Consider the following 24,326-nt stretch of genomic DNA (forward strand, 5'->3'; position numbering starts at 1 on the left):
CTCTCTGCCCGGCTGAAGCAGCCTCAAGGCCTCCCGGCTGGGACTTCCGAGCATTCACCGGGCCCCGGGGCGGGAGGAAGAGTCCGGACGGCGCGCCCTCACGCCCGCCCTAGGCCTAGGCAGCCGGAGCGGGGCCAACCTCTGCCCGCAGGTGGGCGAGGGAGGCGGTTGCGGGCCCGGGGCGGCGTTATCGAGGCGGGCTCATGAATACTGATGAGGGCGGAGTGCCCCGCACCTCCGCGCGTCACGGCGGGAAGGCCGCCTGGGCCGGAAGTGGTCTGGCGGCCGGGCTGAGGGACGCCGCGCTCCCGCCCCCGCCGGCCCAGCCACTTCCGCCCTTCCGCCGAGCCCGGGCTCCCCGCGCGCCGCCACCCCGCACTTCCGGTAAGCGCGCGCCCGCCTCTGCCCCCCGCTCCCCGCCGCCCCACGGTCCCCGCTTCCAGCCCGGACCCGCCGCCCGCTGCCACCCGCCGGTGCTCTCGCTGAAGGGAAACCTGCCCCGGGCCGGCGGCCGCCGCCGCTCCGCCTCTTTTTCTTTTCTTTTTATTTTTTTTTTTTAAGCCAAGGCGCCGGTGACGCCGTTCCGCTGCTTTCGGTGCCCCGGAAGAGTAGAGGCGCGCTCCGCCCCCTGATCCGGAAGCGACTCGCCGCTCTTCTTTCCGGTGAGGAGGCCGCTGCCGCCGCTGGAGTCGGGGTCGGGGTCGCCTCTGGGGGTGGTGCCCGGTAATCTGCCGGGCGGCGGGTGTGGGGGGTAGGGGGGGGCCGGGTCCGCGGGACTTCCGGAGCCGAAGCGATCCGGAAGCGGAAACGGGGGAGAGCTGTCGGTCTGTCTGTCTGTCTGTCTGCTCACCCGCCCGCCCGCCCGTCCCGGTGTCGGGTGCGGAGCGCGCCCGGGGGGCTCCGCCGCGGGGGGATCCGCGCTCGCCCCGCCTCGCCCGCGCCGCGAGGGGGGAGGAGGGGGGGGGGGGGGGGGAGAGGGTGACCGGGCGGCGCGCGCCGCCCTCGTACGCCGCCGCCGTGTGCGCGCGGGGCCCCGCGGGGGGAGGTGGGTCCGGGCCCCCCCTCCCGCCTTGGCCGGTCCCTGCCGGGAGAGCCTTTCCCCCTCCATGGCCGCTCCCCCGGGGGCTGGAAGGGGCCGGAGGCTGCGGGGGGCCCGCGTTGCGCCGCCCGCTGTCATGCGGGGCCCCGGGCGCCCCCGTAACCCTGGCGGTTTGTTTGCAGAGACGGCCCTGGAAGGAGGAGAGATGCATGAGGAGGGAGAGTGAGAGGGGTAAGGAGCTGCCGGAGCCGCGCGAGTCACCCTCCGCCCCGGGGCCTCCTCCGGCCACGCCGGGACTGGGGGGGTGGGGGCCGTAGGGTGGGACGGGCCGCAGGTCAAGGCGCCTGGGGGCTGGAAGCGCTCCAGGGTGTGGGAGAGGGGATGGGCTGCCTGGAAGGAGCCGGGGCACAGGGCATGTCCCTTGTCAGGCACCTGCTGCCGCAGGAACTCTGCCGGTTCGGGGAGGAAGCTATGCGTGGGTCAGGGGACAGCACCAAAGTTTTTCCAGCTCTGGTGTGTGGGTTTGGGATTTGGGAGTTTGTCCAGCATCTTTGGGCTATTCCTGATGGGGATCCAGACGTGCTCGTTCTAAAGATGTAGCGGTGCTTGAACTTTTTGGTGCTCAGGAGCTTCGAGGAGGCGTTTTTGCATTTGGCCTCATGGCCTGCGTGGCCTTCAGCATCTGTAGTATTCTGCATCAATTAAGCCTCAGAGCTTCTTGTAACTGAATAAAGGTCTTGGGCAGGCACAAAAAGGACGCAGTAAATCATTCCCGAGTCTCATCATCAGGGCTTTTGGTCAACTGAAAACTCTGCACCACATAGAAAGTAAAAGCTAGGTGTGTGAAGGATAAAGAAAGCCATACTAAAAGTCAGCCTCTAAACACCTGCATACCCAGCCTTGACTGTGCCTTCCAGAAACACAGCCTCTACCTCACCGTGTACTTGCACGTGTCTGTTTATGGGTAAAGTGATGATCTGCAGAGAAGTATAAGCATTTGAATGTAAGCATTTGATTCTGTGAAGTACTCTGAGAGCTAAACTCCAGATTCCTTGTCCCTTGTGAGTTCTCTGCTTCACTTGGTTGTTTATTTGGTGTTATGTACATTTGTGGTCTGTACATAGAAGGTGTTTTTGGTTTACATCAGGAGGTACGTTGACATCTGTCTGATACTAGACTGGTGAATAGGAAGAAGGTCCCATCTCTGGCCTGTTTGTGGAAGATGGGATGATGAAGGCACTGCAGTGGGACCGTGCGGTGGTACAGGGTTGAAGCTCCAGCCCATGTCTGGTAGTTATAGAGCAATTGGAAGGGTTACGTGCAGAGTTCTGGTAAAGTAAGTGTAAGCAGCCTTAAAGTGGGGGCTGCAAATTAGGGGTGCATGTTTTCAAAATACCATTTAGCCTAAAAGCAGGGTAGGGGGGGGGGGCAGCTGGGGGTATTAGGGCAGTGGTTTGGTGGAGGAATCTCTATCTTTGTTTTCTCCCTTTGGAAGACTGGCTTGCTAGTAAGATTGCATGAAAGCTTCAACTCTTGCACTTTTTCCTTCTCCTCATTCTTATAACTTCATCACACTCCAGCCTTTCAAGCCAAAAGTTTTGAGGCCTGTTATCTGCTCAAGCATGAAGCTTTTTTGGATGGGGAGGTGGATTCTAGGAGATTTTAATGAAAACAGCGTAGTCATCTTTTAAGAATTAGTAAGAGCCTTATTTTAACTTGAACACAAGGCAAGCAGAAGTTGGGTGCTCTCTGAAGTTCTGTTTGGGGACTGGATCAAGACAGGCAGCCAGTGAGTGCCCTCACCTGTGCTGGTCTGGATTTTAGGAACTGGAGTTGAGTTTCACAACTTGTACTCTTTAAATAAGAAAGCTGTTGTGAGATTTTTGTTTAAATTGGCGTCTATCTCTTTAACTGCTGAAGTTTGCCATTGAATCAAGAAGATTCTTGGACAATTGCAAACTTCACTTGGAAAATTAATCTGATTATTATATGGGCTATGTTTTTACAAAGTCAGGTTTACTTTGATGCTTTTGATGTGGAAGATAAGCAAATAAAGGCTTACTTATTTGAAAAACACAAACAAACAACCTCAAACCCAGACTTTACATTCCAATCCAAACACCCCTCTTGATTCGGATGGTGCTCAATTGCCAGGAATGCGTTATCTCTTCATGTGTGCCCATCCTGGGGAAGAAAAACGTCATGTAATTAAGTGTTACATACATAGGGCCTTGCTGTGGGCAGTGCACTTAATAATTAATTTGGCTCAGAAGAGAAAGGAGAGGAAGGAAGGTAAGAGTCTTGCCCCAGCAGATTCTGATTGAATCACAGCAGTGTAAATCCCAAGTAATTCAGTCAGGCAGCTAGCAGTCTGACTGCATGCCACTGAGGCAAGGTAAATAATTCCTCCTTAAGCATGTTGATTTGGAGTGAGTGAGTGAGGCAGGAACACTTGGCTTTGCTGTTGCATGAGCAATTCATAAAAACAAAATTATCAGGTAATTTGGTTCATTTAAATACTGCTTCTCTACATAGAGGAAAATTGTCTTTGCATTTTGGCTCGCGTGCAGCAATTCCACATGTATTTATTCTGCCCTAGTATATGTCTGGAAAGTAAGTGTTGTATGCTACTTGGGGCGTGCTCCTCAGTTTATCTGATGATTGAGGTAGGCCCTTCAGAAGCAATATTTACTCATTAATTAGACTACTGCCACATCATAACAGAATTAGGAGTGGGACAATTTGCAGGTAGCTGCATGAGAAACATACAGTGCTTGCTTTCTCTAAGCAGCTTGCTCTGCCAGATGTTCTCTGAGTGCAGTGAATACTCTTCTGTGAATTTCTTTAATTTTGGAATAACATTTTCACAAGTATAATAAACCTTGGTCACGAATGCTATTACACAGAGGAATGTCAGGATTAGAATGGGAAGGGCTTTGACAGATGGGTGTTCCTAAAGAGATGACACTTCTGTCTGTAGAGGGCTACCTCTTGGTGTTTGACTTAGTCCTCACTGAGCTCCTGACTGCATGGAGCATTGAGCTGCAGCACTTGGCTGGGGACAGAGTCCTGCAGAATCTTGTTCCAAAGATGGGAATGCAATGGGCAGTGGAGAGCCACAACACGATCCCACTTGAAAATAGGGGATCTCAGGGGAAAGGGTGATCAGGTTCTTTTCCCACTGCTTTGTCTTCTTGGATGAGAGCAGAGGATCTTGGCTGTCAGGAATATTGAGTGATATTTTTGGTTTTCTTTTGAGAATGGGGATGAGGATGCTCAGAGCAGTGGACAGCAAGAAGTTAGGAGCCCGGAGTTTGACTTTTTGGTCTGCTGTGGCTATCTGTTATCTTGGGCAAGTCTGTTTCCCTCTCTCTTCCTGCCTTTCTTCCTGCATAACATAATGCTAATGTCCCCTTGCTGCATCTGGGTCTTTGCTGGGGTGGAGGGACAGGTAAAGTCCCAGCCTGTCTGTGACAGAAAAAATGGTTTTCAACTGTATTTGCCTGGTTGCAGAGGCACAGGCTTCATCATTTATGCCATGTATTTGGAGGGATGATTGCTGGGGACTTTTTGAGTTGTTCTGGGTTTGTAGTAAGTCCTGGGGTTTGTGGTTTTTTGGTTGGTTTGGGGTTTTTTTTTTCATGAATGGCTGTTGGGCAAGAGGCATTTGAGACTGACCCAAGCCTGTGGGAACAGCAGACAGCTTTTCCTCCTGAAAATAATTTTTTTATTTGGGTGAATAGCTCAAAAGTGGGGAGAAGTTGGTCAAGTAAGAAAGGGGAGATGAAGGAACTGTCGCAGCATTAGACTGGGTCAGTTCCATGTTGTAGTCTCTTTGGGTTTAATGTTCTTTTTGTGTGTGTGTGTGTGTGTGTCTGTCTGTCTGTCTTTTTTCTCCTCCATTCCTCTTCCCTTCCCCCTTCCTCTTTCCCCCTGTGCCCAGCTAGGATGGAAGAATCTCATTTCAACTCCTCCCCGTACTTCTGGCCAGCAGTGCCCACCGTCTCGGGACAGGTAAGATCTTTGTCTTCTAACCTATCATGCTGCTCTCGATTCCTGTTAGAAATTCATGCATGATGAGTGTTTCTGTTGCATTTCTGGCTCAGCCAGCTGCTGGAAGAATCTGTGCCAGGGTATTCTAAAAACTGTTTTTCCCACCTGTTTAGATTGAGAACACCATGTTTATTAACAAGATGAAGGAGCAGCTCTTGCCCACAGAGAAGGGCTGCAGCCTGGCTCCCCCCCACTACCCTGCCCTGCTGACAGTGCCCACCTCTGTGGCCCTCCCTGCTGGTATCTCCATGGACTCAGACACCAAGCCTGAGCAGCTGACACCACACAGTCAAGCCCCCGTGACTCAGAACATCACTGTGGTACCAGTGCAGTCTGCTGGGCTCATGACAGCAGGTAAGGGACTCCAAAGACTTTGGGGGCATATGAAGGAGACTCCAGGATTAGAGAAGAGAAAGTCCTGGAGAATCCATTTAGGGCTGTAGATTATCCCCATCCTTAGTGATGGTGTGGACTGCATTGGCATGGCTTCACTGTGGATCTTTTGGCACTCCACACATCTATTCTCCTTATGGAAGTTTGACTTCCAGCAGTGGAGACTGGGAATGTGTAGGCTACTCTTGTGTTTGTTTGTAGTCAAAAGTAGGTGTATAAGGTTTGATTCTGTGGAATAAGGGGGTTGGACATAATCAGAAATGACATAACTGACTTTCTCCATCTTTCTTTGCAGGTCCTGGTCTGGTGATAACTTCCCCATCAGGTTCCTTGGTGACCACAGCCTCTTCTGCCCAGACCTTTCCCATCTCAGCTCCCATGATTGTTTCTGCGCTACCCCCTGGCTCACAAGCAGCCCTTCAGGTGGTTCCTGACCTCTCCAAGAAAGGGACAACCACCCTATCTGAAGCTGGTGGGGGTGGTGGGGGTGGGGGAGTTGCCCCCAAACCACCCCGCGGCCGAAAGAAGAAACGATTGCAGGAGTCGGGGCTGCCAGAGATGAGCGATCCCTTTGTGCTGTCAAACGAGGATGATGAGGACCAGCACAAGGATGGCAAGACATACAGGTGGGGAGCAGAGTTAAACCTTGACTGTAACACTGCATGGGGATGGGGGTTTGTTAAGCCCTTTAGAGGGTTACATGGGGAAAAAGAGATCTCTGCCCATTCCTTGTAGAGTCCCTGAGTAGGCATTCCTTCAGCAACAGAAAGAGTTGAGTTTTCTCTCTAATCAGGAATGTTTGTAAGCTGGTGGGGTCCACCCAAAACCAAGGGTCTCCACTGTAGTGGGCTGCCATATTTCCCTAAATGCACAGATGTTAATGTTACTAGGTTAGCTGACGACTGTGATGTTATGGGGGCTTAACCGTCTCCTTGATGCCACAGCCAGGAAGTATGGCTGATGTACTGCAGAATGCAGTACTGTCTGATGTTAGTTGAGAGCCCTAGTGTGAGAGCCCTGGGTGCCCCAAATTAGTCCAATCTGTCCAGTGTAAAAACTACAATCTGGAGGCACACAGAGCAGAAAGTGAACTGTGGTGATGGTGTCTGCTCCTGTGTGCATTGCCCCTTGTGATCTCCCATTTCAGCATTCACAACAATATAGAAAAAAAAAAAGTATTTCTGAATTAGGTGTAAGGGTGTTTCTGAGCCCTAGGGGTATCAGATAAGAGGCAGGAGAGTTCTGAGCCCTGAGGTTGGGTTTCTGAGCTTGGAGGGATGTGGCTTGTCTACAAGTGAGTGGTGGTAAAGGGAGAGATTAACTGGGAGGGAATAGTGGGTTAGGAATGTAGGTGTTTTAGAAAATGTGGGGAGTGGACAGAGCAGGCAAGTACCAGGGAGGAAATGTGATGTCCTGTCTTAGTTGGTGGGTGATGTAGTGATAGGTGTTTCTGAGGGATGATTAAGGTAGTAAGAGGCAAAGTAGTACCCAGATGGAAAAAGAAATAGGAAATGGTCCCTCGCTCTTTTAATTTTCCTTCTTTGTGCTGATTATCCTGTCTCAAAGTGTTTCCCTTGAGCCACCCTAGCCCCTTTTTTTTTTTTTTTTTTTTTTTTTTTTGTACAGTTGTAGGTATGTTTCTGGAATTAAGTCATAACAGTATGAAGGCATCTACACAGATTCAGTGCAACCACCCCAGGTTCTGTTTAATTTTTAACAATAGCATTTAAAGAATGTTTACATTTTTAAATCAATACAGCTAAATGGGTAGAAAACCAGGACTTGGATCAGCCTTTTTGTTCTCTTGCCCAATGTCCCAGTTCTTCCACTTTAAAATATAATCAGCGTATGATAAAGAGGGGTGGGAGTGTAAAGTAGCTTGCTGTTTGTAATACCACCATTTATTTTGGGACTTAGCCACAATTCCAAACTACTCAAGCTGCTTACAGTCTGGGTTGCTAATTAGGTTGTTAAATATGTATTTACAGGGGACACAATTGGCAGTGAGCACTAGAATTAAAGTTAAACCAAGACTTTAATTATAGCTCCTTGTTTACTTGGAAATTTGGAAAAAAATGCCCACTCCAGGTGGAATGACTCAGCAGAAAGTTTATGAACATGCATAGTCTATGTAACAGCTCATGAAAAAGACTTTGCAGGAAAAACACAAATGAGTTTATACATAGGAACACGTAGTTAGGGAGATTTCTTGTCTTAATGTTTAATGTCAGCATGACATCTATCTTTTCCTCCAGCCTCCATCCCAAGCAGGCCTTCCCCTGAGCAGAACTAAGGTACAAGATAGCTAAATTGAGATTTATTGAAGACCACCAAAGTCTTCTCTTTGACTGGTGTCCATGTGCAAGTTTAGAGCTAAAAGCAATAAAAGAAAATGCTATCTTGGAGCTGTGGGTGAGAAAGCTATTGTGAAATACTGTAAAATCATTTCTTCCTAATGTACGTATGAATAGACTTGCAAGTTAAAACCTTGAGGACTCCTGTGTTGCTTTTTCATTCTACGGGGTGATTGGGGTCATTCCCATTACTGCAGTTAGCAGCACATCTTAGACTGTGGATGAGGTTCATCTACTCTTGTTCCCTTAGGGAGGCTGGAGGAGGAGTTGCTTGTAGTATTCATATGTCTACGTTTGTATGATTTTTGATGGCACGTGAAGAACCCAGTCAGATGCCTGAAAGGAGTTGTACTGTATTGCTCAATGTGCCTTTTTTAATATCTAATTCCTCAAGCTTGGGAATATTTAATTACAATAATTTTAATAATCCTCCTGTTTAAAGTGATTATCTTTTTTTGTTTTAAGTTTCTTTTTGAGCTCAGAGAGCTTTCTTGTCCCGACTGCCTGAGCAGGTGGCTGATTTCCCTAATTCCTGATTGCTAGTGTGTTGGTGAAGAGAGAGTGAAGTCTTGGATGAGTAGCACAGCAAGGCACACTTAGAAGGAATTGGAGCACCTAGGTGAGACTGTTGTTGCAGCTCATCCCATTCTGTACAGAATGAAGAGATTCCTGCTCCAGCAAATGGCAGATGTTTTGCTTCTGTATCATCTGTAAAAGAGGATTAGTAGTCTGCTGTGAAAGTAGTGTAAGAATTCTTGTGACTATTTTTTTCTTTAAAAAAAGGTGTGATGATGGTGTCCCTTGCAGATCTTGGACATCTAGCTGTAGGATTAGTCTGGCAGAGTCCTTGGTGCTTTGTTTTGTGCTATTAGAAGAGTGCTTGCACCTGCAGGGGACAGCATGTAACCCAGTCCTGTGAAGCGTTTTCCTTCATGAGTAATGCTGCTTCAGTCTTGTCTGGATTCATTCTCAGCTCTTTGTTATTCCCTGACATCTTTATAGAATATCCTTTTTCAGTTGAAAATGAGATTGGCATTGAGAGTCTTTCTAGTAAGATGCTGGCAGTGTGAAACACATGGCTTCTTTTCAGTAGCTTAAGAGGTGCTGAAGAAGAGAGAGTGGGCATACATCCTGGAGGCAGTAGGATTGTTTCTTAGTACTGTTTTGGTGCCTGTATCTGTGCACTTCTAGAAGTTAATGGTGTGGGTATGATCAGTGGACAAGACTGATGAACTGCTTGAGCTAGTCTGGGCTAAGTTGTCAGTTCTCTCTCTAACAAACAGTTCTCTAAATAGTTTCTTTGCAAGAGAAAGAGAGCTCTTTATAGGCTGGTTCCCATGTTAAGTTTGTAAAGGCTAGGATGAATACCAGTTTATAGTCTGCAAAGGCTTTGCAAGCTGTGCTTTGGAGCCTAGGAAACCAACAGAAGAGCTGTAAGCTTGAGAAGGGCCTTGTCATCATACTGTAACCAACAAGCTCTCTGATCCCTACTGCTAGTTCTCAGTTTTCCTACTACCACTACCTTGTGGGAACAGCTGGTGGTTTGGGAGACAATAAGCAGCTGAAAGACATAGGTAGTTTCTGAGGTCAGTCAATAGTGCAAAAGTGCACAGAAGCCTTAGAGGGCTTATCAAGAAGCAGAGATGAACTGTAGAGTGTGAGGGAGCTGGACGGAGGCTCCCTTTAGTGAGGAAATTAGGGATACAAGGGCAGCCAGTGGTTTGAATGCAATGTGTGGGTATGTTCTCGGACATGTCTCATCAGAAGCCTTTTTTTCTGCCCTGTACTGGATTTAGCATAGCAGTTTTGTGAGCTTTACATGGTTTTGAATAGATTCAAACGTGGTGACTATGCCTTTGTAAGCCACTTGCACCTGTGAAGCTACGGTCAAATTTGGCCAAGTTGTAAGCTTGGAAAAAATCTGTCGAGCATGCTCTGAGATGCTTTATAGTTTAGTAGTTGAAATATACAATGTCCTCTTCAAAATTTCTTAAGGCTTGCATGACTCCAGGCACTGACCAGACTTACCTTTCTCCACAGAATAGATAAATAGGCTCTAACCTTTCACATTTTCTGCATGAGGCTGGGCTAAATACGTGTTCTTTCTGCAGCAAATAAGTATCTTCTAGACTAGTACTGAAGGGCCAAGCATGCTTTTCCTCCAGTCACAGCTGCTTCTGCTTCAGAAGGGAGTCTGATGTGCCTGGTGTTGACAGTGACCTCCCCCCTCTGATGAGCACAAAGGCAAGGTGCAAGATGGCACTGCTTGGTTCAAATGTAGTAGGGACAGGAGTGAGTTATGGCCAGGGTCTGGAGATGATTTTGTCTAGGAAGTTTGGGAACTTGGTAGAGCAGAGCTGGGAATTGAAAAGGAGGAGAGGGAAAAGGTTAAAGCCTAAAGAATGCATCAGGGGAGTCTGTTTGTAAGGGAGATATGGCACAGAGTTAATCTGTGAAGGACCAAGATTGAAGGGAGGAAAAAAGAGGCAGATCTGTTAGGGGCTGGAAAATGAGGAGGTACCTAGAATTAGCAGAACAGATGGGAGCAAGAGCATGGGGCATGGACAGACAAGCAGAAGTGTGGAATAGAGGAGACAGGTATTAGGTAACTGGGAAAATGGAATAGGGAACAAGCACTGCATTAAGGAGTCTGAGACATGTCAGTAAAGAGCTTGGGCCTGGGTCTTGGTGGCAGAGAGAGGGGATTGCAGCAGGGTAGAAGGTGAAGGGCAAAGGTGGAGTTAAGGTTGAAGTGTCAGGCAGAAGGTTTGACCATATTCCCTCCACAGCCTAGAAATATTCAACCCAGCATTCCTAAAATGTTTCTATGTCTCTTGATGTTTTTCTATGTCTTAGATTTTCTATCTAAGCAGAGGAATGTAACCTTGTGTGGCAAAGAACCTCATGCCCCTCTAAGGCTAGAAAAAGGTGTCAAACTACCATTGTTGTCATTTGTCATCCTAGCTGCAGTGGCAGAGGTCTGTGCAGTTGATCTTAAGATTGCTTATGACCAACATGGGTGTCAGTATGATGCCACATGTTGGAATTTCTGTTTGCTTTTTTTAACAAGTAGTTCCGTGAGCAGCGGAACTAATGAAGCCTGGTTTCCAGCGGCTCTCTCCTGTGTGGATTCTCTGATGTCTAATCAAGGGTGAGCTTATTAGCCTTTCCCTCAGCAGGGGGCTCCAAGAGGGTCTCTTTTCTTTCCCCAGCTGCATATTTTAATAAGACTTGTGATGAATTTAAGGTCCTTACCCATTTTCTAGATTTAGTTGAAACTGGCTTATGATCTCAGAACTCTGAGGTGGGCAGGTGCACAAGCGCATCCATATATATGTAGTTATATTTATATATACACACACACAGTTTGTACACATAAGCTTTGCTTTGTATATGAATGTGTGCCTGTAGGCTAGAAAGTGTCAAAATTAAGACTTACCACATGCCTCAGGATATAATAAGGTAAAAACTTGTGTTATGATAAGTTTTGTCCCTTCTGCTGAGATGTAACTGTGTTTCTGTGCACACATACAATCAGTTCATCATAGTACCAAGCAGACGTTTTTAACAGGAAAGGTCCTTCAGTTGTGAGTTTTAATTTTAGCATGTTACTTACACATCAATGGAATGCATGTGTACAAGGGAATGAGTGGGACAGTCACAGTTTCAGCTGGGGAGAGAGAACTTGTAACTATTCTGTCACACCTTAATTTGGCCCTATTGAGTCAGTGCACTTTGATACCATCCTTGATTTTGTGATTACAGTCATTGTGTACATGATGGCATGTCAGTCCTGCATGTTTACTTAGACAACCTGAAAATACTGTTTAAAAACAAAAATATATTTTGACATGTAGTTTCAGTGTTAAGAAGGATGATTTTGGGAAGGCATTTGACTGCTAGTCTGAGCAATTGTGGATTATGCTTGCCTCTTCCACAGATTTGCCATGGTATCCTACAGCTGTGTGGTTCCAGCCTGCAGAAAATTTTGCCTTGAAGCCTGTGCAGATATAAGTTATGTCTGGTCTTCAGTGGATTTCCATTCGCTGCAGGCTAAAAATGACCACAGACAGTAATCCTGAAATAATTAACGTTTGGTGCTCCTAAAACCATAATCTCTTCTCAAGTATCGTTTAATAGTCCTCTGTTACATGTGAGACCTTGTTTTGCTTTACAGAAGCATTACATCGTAGCATAGAAATATATAGGAGCTGTGATTTGAATGCATATGATATTAATTTTCCTTTAAAGGAAAAAGAAGTGGCCATAAGTATCAGTTTGGCCACTTGGAATTAGTGGGTATGTCTGTCTTACTGTGTTTCACTCCCTTACCTTAGAAAAAATAAAACAGGGGCGTTATGGGGCTTGATCAGTGCTTATGGAGCACTGGTATTTCTGTGGTGGGTACAACAGATGAGTGGTTCTGCTTCATGAGGTTGGAATTGCATGTGGTCAACAAGGCTTGAGGTTGCACACAGAGTGGTGATGAAAAAACCTGAACACTTGCCAGTTAAGAATCTGTCTGTGCAACGTAATAAGGATTGCAGCTCTGTGGAAACAGTCAATAAGGCTGTAGCACAATGCACCTGCATTGCAGAGCCAAATTATGGTGACATAGATGACCTTAATTCTGGTGTTTCCAAGTTTACCAGGGCTTTCTTGTGGGGCTTTTGTATTCTTTTAAGTTTAGCTTTTTGCATGTTTCCTCTATACAAGGAAAGCCCTTGTTATGTTTTATTTTGTAATAAATGATGACTGATTTCACGAATTGGTAGGAAAGGTCTTAGGCCTGATGTTTTTCAGTGATTTGGAGGTCAGCAGAAAGTCGTGGCTGATAAAATTTATATCTATAAGTAATAGCTGGTGGATAGCTAAAAAAACCCCCCAAATAGAAGCCTTATGTGGTTGTTAAACTGAAACTATTAAGCAAATTATATTTTTATATAGTCCAATGGAAGACAGCCTTTTGAGTAATACCCCATGACTTCTCAAGTAGTCTGGGATTGAGGCTTAGGTGTTTGGAGACAGTGGAAAGCAGTATCAGACAGAAGTGTCCTGTTGAATTCTATTGAATATATTTGATCCAAGGATAAGGAATATGGGGAAACAGTATGACTGTGAAGATGATTTTTAGGAATTCAGTGACACGGTGTGAGCTCCCAGTACAAGGCTGTGACAGAAGAGGATTAATGCAGTTGTTGAAATCATAAGTGATGGCATCATTAAAAGAAGACAGGCAACTTGTGAAATGTGCTGAAATGCCACAAAATTCTGAGCCTGGAATTTTTAAAGAACATTTGGGAAAGTGGACAAAATGCAGGAGTGCCCTCAAATCTTGGAACTTGAAAAGTGCAATGTGGTGAGAGCATTTAAAAGCACTAAGCTGCCTTGCCAGGAGTAAATGATTTTCTTTAGGCTTATTAAGCCACCAAGTGACTTGAAAGCCTGTGAAAATGAGTTGACTGAGATTCCTGATCGTAGCTGATAGACAGGGTAGTATAGATGCCAGTAGCATAAATGGGCAAATGGAAGCATAATGTTAACTTTTGAGTAGGAGCTCATGCTGGGTGTAGAACTGTGAAAGCAGAAGTTCAATTCATATGTTTTCACTTGGCATCTTCGTGCTTCTTCAGGCAGCCTAAACTTGCTCTTATCATCTAGTTTAACTGCAGACCTTCCTGATTTGCTTTTTTGTTCTTTAAACTTGGTGCCTAACTTGTATTTGTAGTCTAACAGAAGGAGCAAGGGCTCAATTAACTTCTAAGACTAGTCTCAGTAGATAGTAGGGATTTGAATTCTCAAAGCCATGTAAAAGTTTATGTAATTTTCACTACTCATACTGATTACTTAAGCACTTGATTGAAAAATACAGTTAATCCATGTTAGGTAAATTTGACTATGAACCGGTAGTTCAGTTGGTATTTTATCTCATAATAGCAATTGGTGAATAAGGTGGAACGTTCCATGAAAAGTGAAAAAAAATATAGCACTGTGTGCCACAGAATTGTAGTCTAGTTGCTATAAGCATAATTTTGTTTATGACTCATCATAATTACTTTCATATGGGAGCAGAATTAAAATTGTACATCTACCCTTTACTGGCATTTCATGGTTTTTGAGGGTGTTTCTGCCTAACACAAATATTCTCTGAATGTCTCATTGTATTTCCCTACAGAATCACTGTAAAAAGAAAGCATTACAAACATCGAAAGGGGTTTCTTTTGATCTCTGGCATACAGCTAGGTACTAAATTAACTATTTATTATGGAGACATACACCTCTGTTATTAAGAATATGTTCTCCTAGGCTGTCTAATTTGCAGAGCCTTAATAAACTGTAGGGATGTGTCACACTGTCAATGGGAATGCTGCAGTCATTTCTGTTACTTGCTTTCAGAAAGAATACAGTGGAAGTAACGCTAGTTTAGAAGCTCAGTGGGGAGAAAAAGATTAAAAATGGATATTAAACAGAGGGGAAAAAATCAATTATTTCGTATAGCATTTTGTTCATGCTTAGCGTGGAGCACTCCCAACTTTTCATCTCCCCAGCCAGGAGAATGTCACTGAAGGAGAATACTGAAATGCTGCTAGTGTCATTTATGATGTTCTCATTATCCATAAAGGTTTCACATTTTTTTTAAAAAATCTATATTTGCCCACTAGAGGGCTGATTGCATCTTCCCCTTTAATATTTGATGTCTGAGGCAGAATGTGAAGCCCTTAATTAAATGGATCATTTGTTCCCTTGAAAATGCCTGATATACCACACAATACAAAACTCGTCTGAAATGCAGCTTTCTGCTGTGTTCCAGGGCTTTTTTAACTTGGAAGGTTCATCAATTTGTTAATGCTACATAATATTCTTGCCCTCTCAGGGCTAATGCTGATCAGATGACTGAACAGTGAGTCCTTGCAAGACTTCCTTTTAAAATGTTATTTGAAAAACAATACTGGAATGTCTGTAGCTGCTGAATTCAGACAAGAGGGGTTTGAATTGGCAGGGAGGAAGATGGTTTTTACTAACAATCAGATTTATCTTCCATTTTTATGCAAGTGCCAGTCAGGTTTAGAAATACCTCTTTATAATTTTGAAAATAGCAAAGGATGTTCAGTCTGTTTCTCTTCACTAAAGTTTGTTCTAAGGAATTTCTGACCTGAAGGCAGATACCTGACAAAGCAAGTAAGTAAAGCAAAGTATGCACAGAAGCTGTGGAAAATAAAGTAGGTGGCATTATGGCACTACACATTTAATGCAAGGGATTACTTAGGCTTGATGACATAGTAAAGTTCATGAAATTTTCAGAACAGAATAGACTGTTTAAAATATAGTCACATGTACAGCACAGAAGAGATCAGTGCCCAAAATTGTAGTGAAGCTAGAGCAAAACTTTTAGAAAGGCATTACCCTCAGCAATGTAGATGGACTCTCAAAATATTTAATGTAGGGGCCAAGTAATTGAGGCCATACTCTGAGTGTTCCAAAGATGAATAATTCTCATGGTTGTAAAGATCCCGTTTCTTCTTGGATTTTTTAACTTCTACTGTCAATTACAATTTCTCATTTTGCCTTTCTTGGCTCATGAAGCAAGTTCCTAGTAATTGATGGTATTCTTCCCAAATACATTTATAGGGGTATTGACCAAGCTATCTTCTAAGCATTTCTGCAACCCTGGATAGGCTGGGCCTTGTGAATCTTCACTGCCAAGCCAGTTTTTCACATACCATTGTTCTTTAAGTTTGCTGGGCTTGTCTCAGTTTTTCAACAATTTTTGATTGGTGGGCTTCAGAATTAGACACACTATTGCAGGAATAATGGCCCTGTTCCTGTTTACAGAAGTGATACCTACTTTTCCCCTTTGCTTTGGTTATCTGTATTGTCACAGCATTGCACTGGGAGATCATTTTCAATTGAGTGGTTACTTATCAGAGGACTTAAATTGTGGAGCAGAGTTTAACTGAGAGTAATGGAAGTAAGCATCTGCTGAGAGGGAACTTGATAAAAGTCATGGGATTGTGGCATAATTGCTTGCACTATCAGGGACTCAGACTCGGAGGTACTTTTCAGTTCAGTATTCACCTCAAAGTTCTTTCTAGCATTGCTGCTCTTACAATCCTCATCTTGTAAGTATGACTTGAGGACTGCAAAATGCATGGGCTGTATTCAGGTCTAGCTTAAAACATTTCAGAAGTCTCAACAAATTTCATGAGTGTTTGGAGACAGTTTGATTTATAAACCAAGAGCTACTTCTTTAAAAAGATTGTTCTGGTGTTCTTTTTTCCCCCCATGTATCTGTAATAGTCCTAGGGATAATCAGTCCAATTGCTTCTGTTTGTTGATTCCAGAAGGGATTGTTGTGTTTGTATGAGGAAGGATTTATCTAAGGATGTGTTTAGCTTGTCTGCTCTGTTAAGGTTTGCAATTAAAGTGGATTAAGAGAAAGATGAATGTGAAAGAACAATGATGGAGAGGAAAAAATGCTATGGCAGGTGTGTGGTAGAGTGCTTGATAGGGAGGCATTGCTTCCAGTTAAATGGCTTAAAACCAAGCTGTGGCTTGGAAGGGCCTGTGGAAGTTAAGGTAGGTGCTGGATAAATACTCCCTACATTACACATGCTGATCAGACTGTGCTCTTCAGAAAGCTTCTGGCTCCAATGCCAGTAGTCAAAATAGTAGATGTAATGTAGTATCCTCCTTGGAGGAGATGGATATAGGGAACACCAGGATCAGCTCTGTCTGGCTTGTAATACCTGCAGAGACTTTTGTCACTGAGCAGTTTTGGAGCAGTTGTAAAACTTAAAGAAATTCACAGACAAAAACATATGTCAGCCCACTGTGAAGGTTGAATTCATGTTAAACAGACTTCTTCTGGACAGCATTTTTTCTCTTGGATGTGGCCCTGGAAGTTCCAAGTGCAAGTTCAATTTTATCTTGTTTCATTGAAAAGTCTGCAAACTTAAGTTCAGAGAAACCATAACTCTGGTCCTTGGTTGGCACAGTTTTTATTTAAAAAAAAAGTCCAGTAACTTGGATGCAGCCTTTGTCTCTCTGTCAAATTATTGACCTTAAAAGCTTTTACCATCCTGAACTGTGTAACTCTGCAAGCTTCTCTTAACAGCCTGGTGTTAAGGTGGGAGGAACAGTCTTTAACAGCAGCATCCATAGCAGATAAATGCCGACTGCCTCTTTCTGTTCAAAGAGTCTGTGTGTTACCAAATATGTTTCTGATCATTATGGGAACAGATGGGTCCAAACTCCTAGACAAAACATTTTTCATCACATCAGTAAGTTATAAATGATGGAAGCCCATTAGACCAGCAAAATAACACATTTGATATCCAGATCATCTTTATGACACCTGCTAGGAAAGCAGCACTGTTATTTGCAGCATTTTGTATTCTAAATAATGAAGCAGCTTCTCAAAAAATGTGAGCAGAATTAATTGGGTGTGGTCATAACAGCTTTTGCAGACTTTGCAGTACATAGAATTAACTTCATTACAAAGATGAACCTTAACCTGGGATTTCCAGGATTTGCAACCTTTTTTTTTTTTTTTTTTTCTTTTTCACTGAAATAAATCATAAACGAACAAAGTGGGGTTTTTTTATCTGGGAATTATTATTCCTGTCCCCTTCGGTTTGCTGTTGGAAAATTTCCAAAGTGCTGCCCTATCTCCCTTTTAAGTCTAATAAATTAACCTCTTTGATTCCTCCAAGACCTTTATTTGTCTGTCTGCAAGGTCTTGCTTGGTGTCTTCTGCCAGTTTATAGCTTAATTTTGTCCCCCTGTGACCAGAGTACTCACAGCTGAGCACAGTGTCCCAGGTCTAACCTCCCCAGAACCATGTAGTGAGAAAACATCCCTCCTTCACTCAGTGTGGAAGACCCCATCCAGTTAGAGTTGATACATATTTGGCTTTGCTCCCATGTGACGCTGTCTCTTCCCCTCGTCCCGGTCCCAGGTGCCGGATGTGTTCGCTGACCTTCTACTCCAAGTCGGAGATGCAGATCCACTCCAAGTCCCACACGGAGACAAAGCCACACAAGTGTCCTCACTGCTCCAAGAGCTTCGCCAACAGCTCCTACCTGGCCCAGCACATCCGCATCCACTCGGGGGCCAAGCCCTACACGTGCAGCTACTGCCAGAAGGCCTTCCGCCAGCTCTCCCACCTGCAGCAGCACACACGGTAAGGCACAGAGGAGGCCGGGAGCCCTCCGCGCTGCATGTTGCTGTCACCCCAGCATGCTGTGAGCACCCGCAGTGGGCAGCTGCCTGGGGAGACCACGCTGTTTTCCTCGGGCCGGTCAGGTAGTTGACAAAGTGGCAGTAGCGGTGTCCAACACATGAGGCTTGTCACTGGCTAGCGAGGGGCTGGGCATGCACAGAGCTTAGCGCAGCTCACCCTAAGGGGCGCCTGCCGTGGAGCGATGCTTTGTGACAGGAGGTAGGGCTGGTTGTGTCAGAGCGAGAGCAGAGTGGGCCTAGGAGGACTGTTCCCTGTCACCCCAGCATAGTGCTGCCAAATGTCTCGGTCCAGGCTTGCAGCCCCCCTGCTATTTCAGCCGTAGGCTTCCCACACACAGCTCTGCCAATGCCCCTCAGTCCAAACTCTATAGTTCCTCTCTCTGGATCCTCCCCCGGTGCGGACAGACCACGATCTCTTAAATCCAAAGGGAGCACGGGTTTGAGACCAAGCGAGCTCATGCCGTGTTTGGAGTTCCTCCTTGTAGCAGATAGCCTGGTGCTGTCCCACCCCCTTTGTGCCCTCATTCCATCAGCACTAGCCAGATGGCGGTCGTGTCCAACTGCTGCTGCTCCTCCTCCTCTTCGGCAGGATCCACTCCAAGCTCCACACGGCGATTGTCAAGCCGCACAAGTGTCCTCACTGCTCCAAGAGCTTCGCCAACACATCCTACCTGGCCCAGCACCTCCGCATCCACTCGGGGGCCAAGCCCTACACCTGCCGCTACTGCCAGAAGGCCTTCCGCCAGCTCTCCCACCTGCAGCAGCACACACGGTAAGGGCCAGAGGAGGCCGGGGGCCTGGCCCTGGCCCCCCCGCGCTGCCGGCATGCACCTGTGGAGCACGCGCGCCAAGCATGCGGGGGGCGGGCGGGGAACGCGGCCGGCTGCGCCCACAGAAGGAGGTGACCCACCAGAGTGGACGGAGTGGAGGCTGCGCAGGAGACACTGACCACGTCAGGGCTGAGGTGGGCACGTGCTGTCCCTGGGTATCCATGGTCTTGCACCGCGGGGGGCACAGAGAGAGAGAGCGATAGAGAGAGAGGCATTGGCCGTAGGGGATCCCAGACTGGCACCACGGGGGTTGGACTGAGTGTGTGGAAGCTTCTCCTGGCATTGCAGGGGGTCAGGGACACATGAACACCGTAGGTGATCTCAACCTGAAAATGTAAAGGGAAAAGTGTCGGGAGTGTCTGTCCTGAGAAGGAACAGAGCTGTTTTCTTGGTACTGCAGAAAGAGGAGAAGAGACTCCTCTTGGTCATATGGGACTTTTGAGCTTGGAGCAGGAAGCCTGGACCTCCAGACTCCTTCCCAACCCCTTTTTAGGTGGCCCACATGCCAAGCCTGCCAGGGATTCATAAGCTCTTGCTCCTCAGTCCTGGTCACTCTCAGAAGTCTGCTTGACTGCCTGTTTTCTCTAGCTTCTAGCTGGACACAGGAGCTGGGCAGAGCTCCCTTTGTCTAGCTGGAACAGCATCTGGAGGCAACATCATCCCCTTCCCCACTCTCCTAAGTGACTGTGAGATTTTATCACAGCACCAGGCCCTGGCAGTCTGCAATGCCTGCCTGCTCACTGCTTCCCATTTGTGCTCTTCCTCCTCAACAGTATCCACACCGGGGACCGACCCTACAAATGTGCTCACCCTGGGTGTGAAAAGGCTTTCACCCAGCTTTCCAACCTGCAGGTAAGGGGCCTGGGCTTGTCCTCCCCAATGGAGGTGGAAAGGGCAGCTGTCAAGTTGGACTAGAGGCTCCTCACCTGTGGTAAAGGAGTTGGAGAAATTGGGGCAGGAGGAGAGTGAAAGAATACAGAAGGCTCTGGGTGGGGGAGAAATTTTTGTGGAACTAGTGGCCCAAAGAAGTTGCATTCTATAAAACCTTAAACTTGACTTGAGAATGTTGAGACCTTGGTAAAGTTCTTCCAGTCAGTTTTTCAGTTTTCTTACTGAGCTGGGCCAAGACTTTTGCTAAATGTCACATAGCATAAAATCTGATTGGGTTTTGTTTGTTTGTTTTAATATGAAATGGAGGGCATAAAAGTAGGGATCAAATGGAGCAGTGGTGGTGTGTCCTGTTGCGGTACCCTGGAGGAGGGGAACTGTAAGGTGTGCCAAATGGCAAAGAGCTGTAAATGCCTGCGAGCAGTTAAAGCAGATCCTGCCCTGAAGGGCAGTGACAGATGCCGGGAGCAAATAGTTAGTGAGGCAGAAGAGGGGAGAAAATGAAAAGCAAAAGACTTGAGAAAGACTTGTGTGTGAAGTGAGAAAATGGGGGTTGTGTAAAGTTAGGAGACTCTGCTCTTCAAATGCCTGAGAAATAAGGGCATCTGTAAAGAAGATGTAGTGGGCTGGAGGGAGCAGCAGTTTGCCCTGTGACAGGATCCAGGCATACCTCCCTCAGCAAACAGGGGCTAGGGAGCTTGGAGCCTGGAGCCTGGCTGGAAGGGGGTGTCAGACGTAAAGCCACCTCAAGTATTAATACTTGTTTTGTTCCCTGTGCTTGCTTCCTCCTTCCTCCACCCCACTGCCTCCCCCCCAGTCCCACAGACGGCAGCACAACAAAGACAAACCTTTCAAGTGCCACAACTGCCACCGTGCGTACACGGATGCCGCCTCGTTGGAGGTACACCTGGCAACGCACACAGTGAAACACGCCAAGGTCTACACCTGCTCCATCTGCAGCCGGGCCTACACCTCGGTGAGTGTTTGCTGCCTTGAGGGTACTCATTTCCCAGAGAAAAAGCAGACTCATTTCCCAGAGAGGTCCAATGGGATCAGCCCCCCCTTAGCTAGCCCTGCCCCTTCCCCGTGGGTTTGGCTTTTGCAGACATCATCCGCTTCTCTCACATTGTTCTCCCCATTGCAGGAGACCTACCTGATGAAGCACATGCGGAAACACAACATCCCTGACCCACAGCAGCAGGTGGTTCAGGCACAAGCCCAGGCCTCTCAGCAGCAGCAGCACTTCCAACCACAGGGTGGGGGTGCAGCAGGGGGCCCTTCTGGAGACACTAACCAACCCAACCCTCCCCCCCAGTGTTCCTTTGACCTGACTCCTTACAAGACTTCAGAGCATCACAAGGACATCTGCCTCACTGTCAGCACCAGCGCAATCCAAGTGGAGCACCTCTCCAGCTCCTAGAGAGACCTCAACCCAGGGAGCAGAAAGCCTCTTGTGCATAGCCTGCGCCCAGGGGCGCACCGCTTGTGCAGCGGCCCTCCTTGTGCAACAGTCTCCGGCCTCTCCTCCTGCAACAGCCTCTTCTGGCTGTGTAACCCTGTCCATGGCAGCCCCTTGAACAACAGCCTGTCTCAAGGGGGTGCTCCTTCTGTGCAACAGCCTGCCTGGTAGGAGGATGCTTCCTTGTGCAAGAGCCCCTTTCCTGTGCTGGGATCACTTCCTCATGCAAGAGCCCCTCATTTCAAACCCAAAGAAAGGCCCCCGCTTTGCCTTCTCTCTCACTGTAGGATGCATATGAAGGGGGTGTGCATGCTGAGGCATGCATGGTGGATGGGATGGAGAGACGGTCCTTGTATGCGCAGGGGCTCGGACACGTTTTCAGCAGGCCACAGAAGAATGTGGCAGGGTTCACAGCTGGACGAGGTTCTTTTGAGGATTTCATTGAGTGTCTAAGTGAGAAATACCCATTCCTGTCCCTCCTGCTTGTGGAAGGGAGGAGGGGTCACTTGTTCTGCCCCAAGGACTGGACGGGAGAAACCTCCTTCTCCCCAGTGGAAGGTGAGACCAGTGCTGGGGAGGGAGAGGCGAGGCATGTTCTCTGGGCTGGGCAGGGGCCTACACTGCCCGAGGGCTGTGAAGTGTTGCACTCTTCTCTCCTCCCCTGGTGGAGAGCAATAGAGAGGAGTCTGTCTGGAGCTGGGTCCTGCCTCTCTCTCTCCCAGCTGTCTGAACAGCATGACAGCCAAGGCCCTGTAGGAGCATGGGTTCCCGCTCATTGCTCTTTCTGCCCGTTGTGGATGATGTCCTAGCAGCTTGTACTCCTCCTCTCCCTCCTGCTTCCCCCAACCTCCTCAGAAAAGCCTGCAGGCATCAACAACAAACCAAAAAGCAACTGGAGGGAGGGTAAGAGACTGCCAAAATAATCATCACCCTTCTCTCTACTCCCTTTCCCGAAAGGCGGAACAACAGCAGTTCTGACTCTCACACACCTGTCCTGTCCCCAGTTTCCCAAAGGGAAGGAGGAGGAGGAATAGACCATTCTTTGCAAGGAGCCAGCAGGAGGCAGGGAAAGGCTAGCTTCTCCTGCTTGCCTCCGTCACAGTGCTCTCCCAGGCTCCCTCTTGCCAAGACGGGCTGGACTCACGTGGCAGTGGTGGTGGCCTCTTCTGGACCCTGGTCATGGGAGAGAATCCCCAAAAGGTCGACAGTGGAGAGAAGGGGGTGAAGATCCCCACAGAGAGACCAATCTAATGAGAAGGGGGAGCCAACAAGAATAAACTGAAGGCCCCTTGAATTTATATATATATATATATATATAAATATCTATTCCCCACCCCTGGCCCGCTCTGTCCTTGCTGTAACTGTTTCTATCTCTGTGTTTATAAAACGCATTATCCTGGCAAATTTTTATTTTCAATCTTTGTTTGTTTTTCCCTTTTCTCTTCGTCTTCAATTCTCCTTCCCCCCCCTTTTTTTTTTTTTTTTAATTGGTCCACATGACTTCTAGTCCTGTTTTGGATTGTGGAGGCTGACTCGGAAGAGAATGAGAAGGCAAGGGAAAAAGCATGTATTATTGGGATTTAAAATCAATCACCCACCCAAAGCCTATAGAATCCCAGACTTCTGTATGAACAACCAATAGGGGCTTTTTATTTTTTAACCACCTTGTATAGAAATAAACTGGTGTAAAAGGCTCCTTGAAGGTGCTGCTGTGGGCACCCTGCCCCTGTGACGTGTGTTCCTTCCCCCTGCACCAGAGCACTGCACGAGCATCTTGCTGCTGTGAGTCCTGAGCGGCCGTGTGGGCAGACACAAAGGCAGCAACATCCCTGCTTTTAGGCAGTCTTGCACTTCACACTAGGAAAGCGAGGAGCTCTGCATGTGTGAAACCTGTGGCAGAAACATTTTTTCTCTGCGTTTGGTCACTGGGGTTGGCTGCAAGCAGTTGGGAGTTGGAGTGTTTTCTGGAGCCATAGCTGAGGCTAGAAGCAGCTGTCTAATTTGATTTCTACATTTCACAGGTGACATTTCAACCTTTTTATTCTGGATTGAGCCCCCTGAGAACTAACATGTACTTGAAGTATGTGTTGACAGAATGCATTGGCTTGATTTTGGGACACTGGGACGCACAGAATCCCTTCAACTGGTAGCCTGGTGCAAGGACTTCATATTCTCATTGTTTAAATATTTAAGCCAGACTTCTCCTTTGGGTCTGTTTGGCTTTGGCTTCCAGTTGTGGACACATCCATCCCGCTGGCTTAGCCTTTGACCACCATGGGGCTTTTTCCCCTGGACTGGTATTTAAGCACTGTAATACCACTTCTCAGTCCACTTTTTGATAAGCTAAATAGATGGAACTCCTTAAACCTTCCACTGTAAGGGATTTCCTCCAACCTGTGAATTATTTTTGTCTTTTTCTCCTACGTCTTGTCAAATTTTTCAGCATCTTATAAAAGTGTTCATTTCAGAATGGAGTTGTCAAGCCCCAGTGCTATGGACAAGATCCCCCTGCCCTTTGCCTTAAGTCTGCAGAAGATTGAGTTTGCCCTCTTCTCGCAGCATTATATAGGAGCTCACATGAGCTGCTTGTCTGGTTTGACCCCCAGATCGTCTGAAGTCTCAGCTTTCCATCATAGTTTCCCCCTTTCTACAGGTATGGTCTGAGTTCTGGTTTTCTAGATACTTAAAGTCAGGCTGTGTTGAAGTCCAGGTTGTGTGAATGGATCTGGCTCATGATGATCCAGGTTACTCACCCCTTTCCCAACTTGGTCACCCACAAACCTAAGTTGTTATATTTGTTACTTTCTGATCCAAGTTGAAAATGTTCTGTTGCATCTGACCTACACTAACTTGAAAAGCATAATTCAGTGCAACATTTTATTAGCTTCTTCCTGAGACTTGCAGGCTAGGCATTTCTTAATCCTCTTAGTGTGTGATAATGTACAGTAAATCTTTTTACTTATGGTGCTAGGTCAATGCCTTACAAAAATTTAAGTATGTTGCACCTATGCAGTCCCCCTTTGTTAAACCAAATGTATAATGATGTAATCTAAAAATGAAATTAAGGT

General features: G+C 46.8%; 1 protein-coding gene across 11 annotated transcripts; it reads left to right on the forward strand.

The window, feature by feature from the left end:
- The first annotated feature begins 346 nt into the window (after positions 1-346).
- Positions 347-22,980, forward strand: ZNF384 (zinc finger protein 384). 11 transcript variants are annotated; one of them, XM_030454007.1, is made up of 13 exons: positions 347-384; positions 562-662; positions 1,222-1,270; positions 2,187-2,375; positions 4,983-5,053; positions 5,206-5,446; positions 5,781-6,111; positions 10,910-10,990; positions 17,798-18,022; positions 18,671-18,853; positions 19,685-19,763; positions 20,617-20,775; positions 20,944-22,980. In XM_030454007.1, the coding sequence occupies exons 5-13, from the start codon at positions 4,988-4,990 to the stop codon at positions 21,217-21,219; spliced, it is 1,641 nt and encodes a 546-aa protein (XP_030309867.1). In that variant the 5' UTR covers positions 347-384; positions 562-662; positions 1,222-1,270; positions 2,187-2,375; positions 4,983-4,987; the 3' UTR covers positions 21,220-22,980. The 11 variants fall into 11 exon arrangements, with proteins under 11 accessions (XP_030309867.1, XP_030309821.1, XP_030309831.1 ...); XM_030453961.1 differs by having other exon boundaries at positions 4,987-5,053; XM_030453971.1 differs by having other exon boundaries at positions 4,987-5,053; positions 10,913-10,990.
- Positions 22,981-24,326: the final 1,346 nt, after the last annotated feature.

This window comes from Calypte anna, chromosome 1, assembly GCF_003957555.1.
Source record: "Calypte anna isolate BGI_N300 chromosome 1, bCalAnn1_v1.p, whole genome shotgun sequence".
Lineage (NCBI taxonomy): Eukaryota > Metazoa > Chordata > Aves > Apodiformes > Trochilidae > Calypte > Calypte anna.

Bases quoted from the DNA above. Each gene is read 5' to 3' on its own strand.
- ZNF384 (XM_030453961.1), top strand. From the start codon at position 2,323: ATGTCTGGTAGTTATAGAGCAATTGGAAGGGTTACGTGCAGAGTTCTG. The intron at 2,376-4,986 runs GTAAGTGTAAGC...GTGCCCAGCTAG, and splicing joins ACGTGCAGAGTTCTGGTAAA to GATGGAAGAATCTCATTTCA. The intron at 18,023-18,670 runs GTAAGGCACAGA...CCTCTTCGGCAG, and splicing joins CACCTGCAGCAGCACACACG to GATCCACTCCAAGCTCCACA.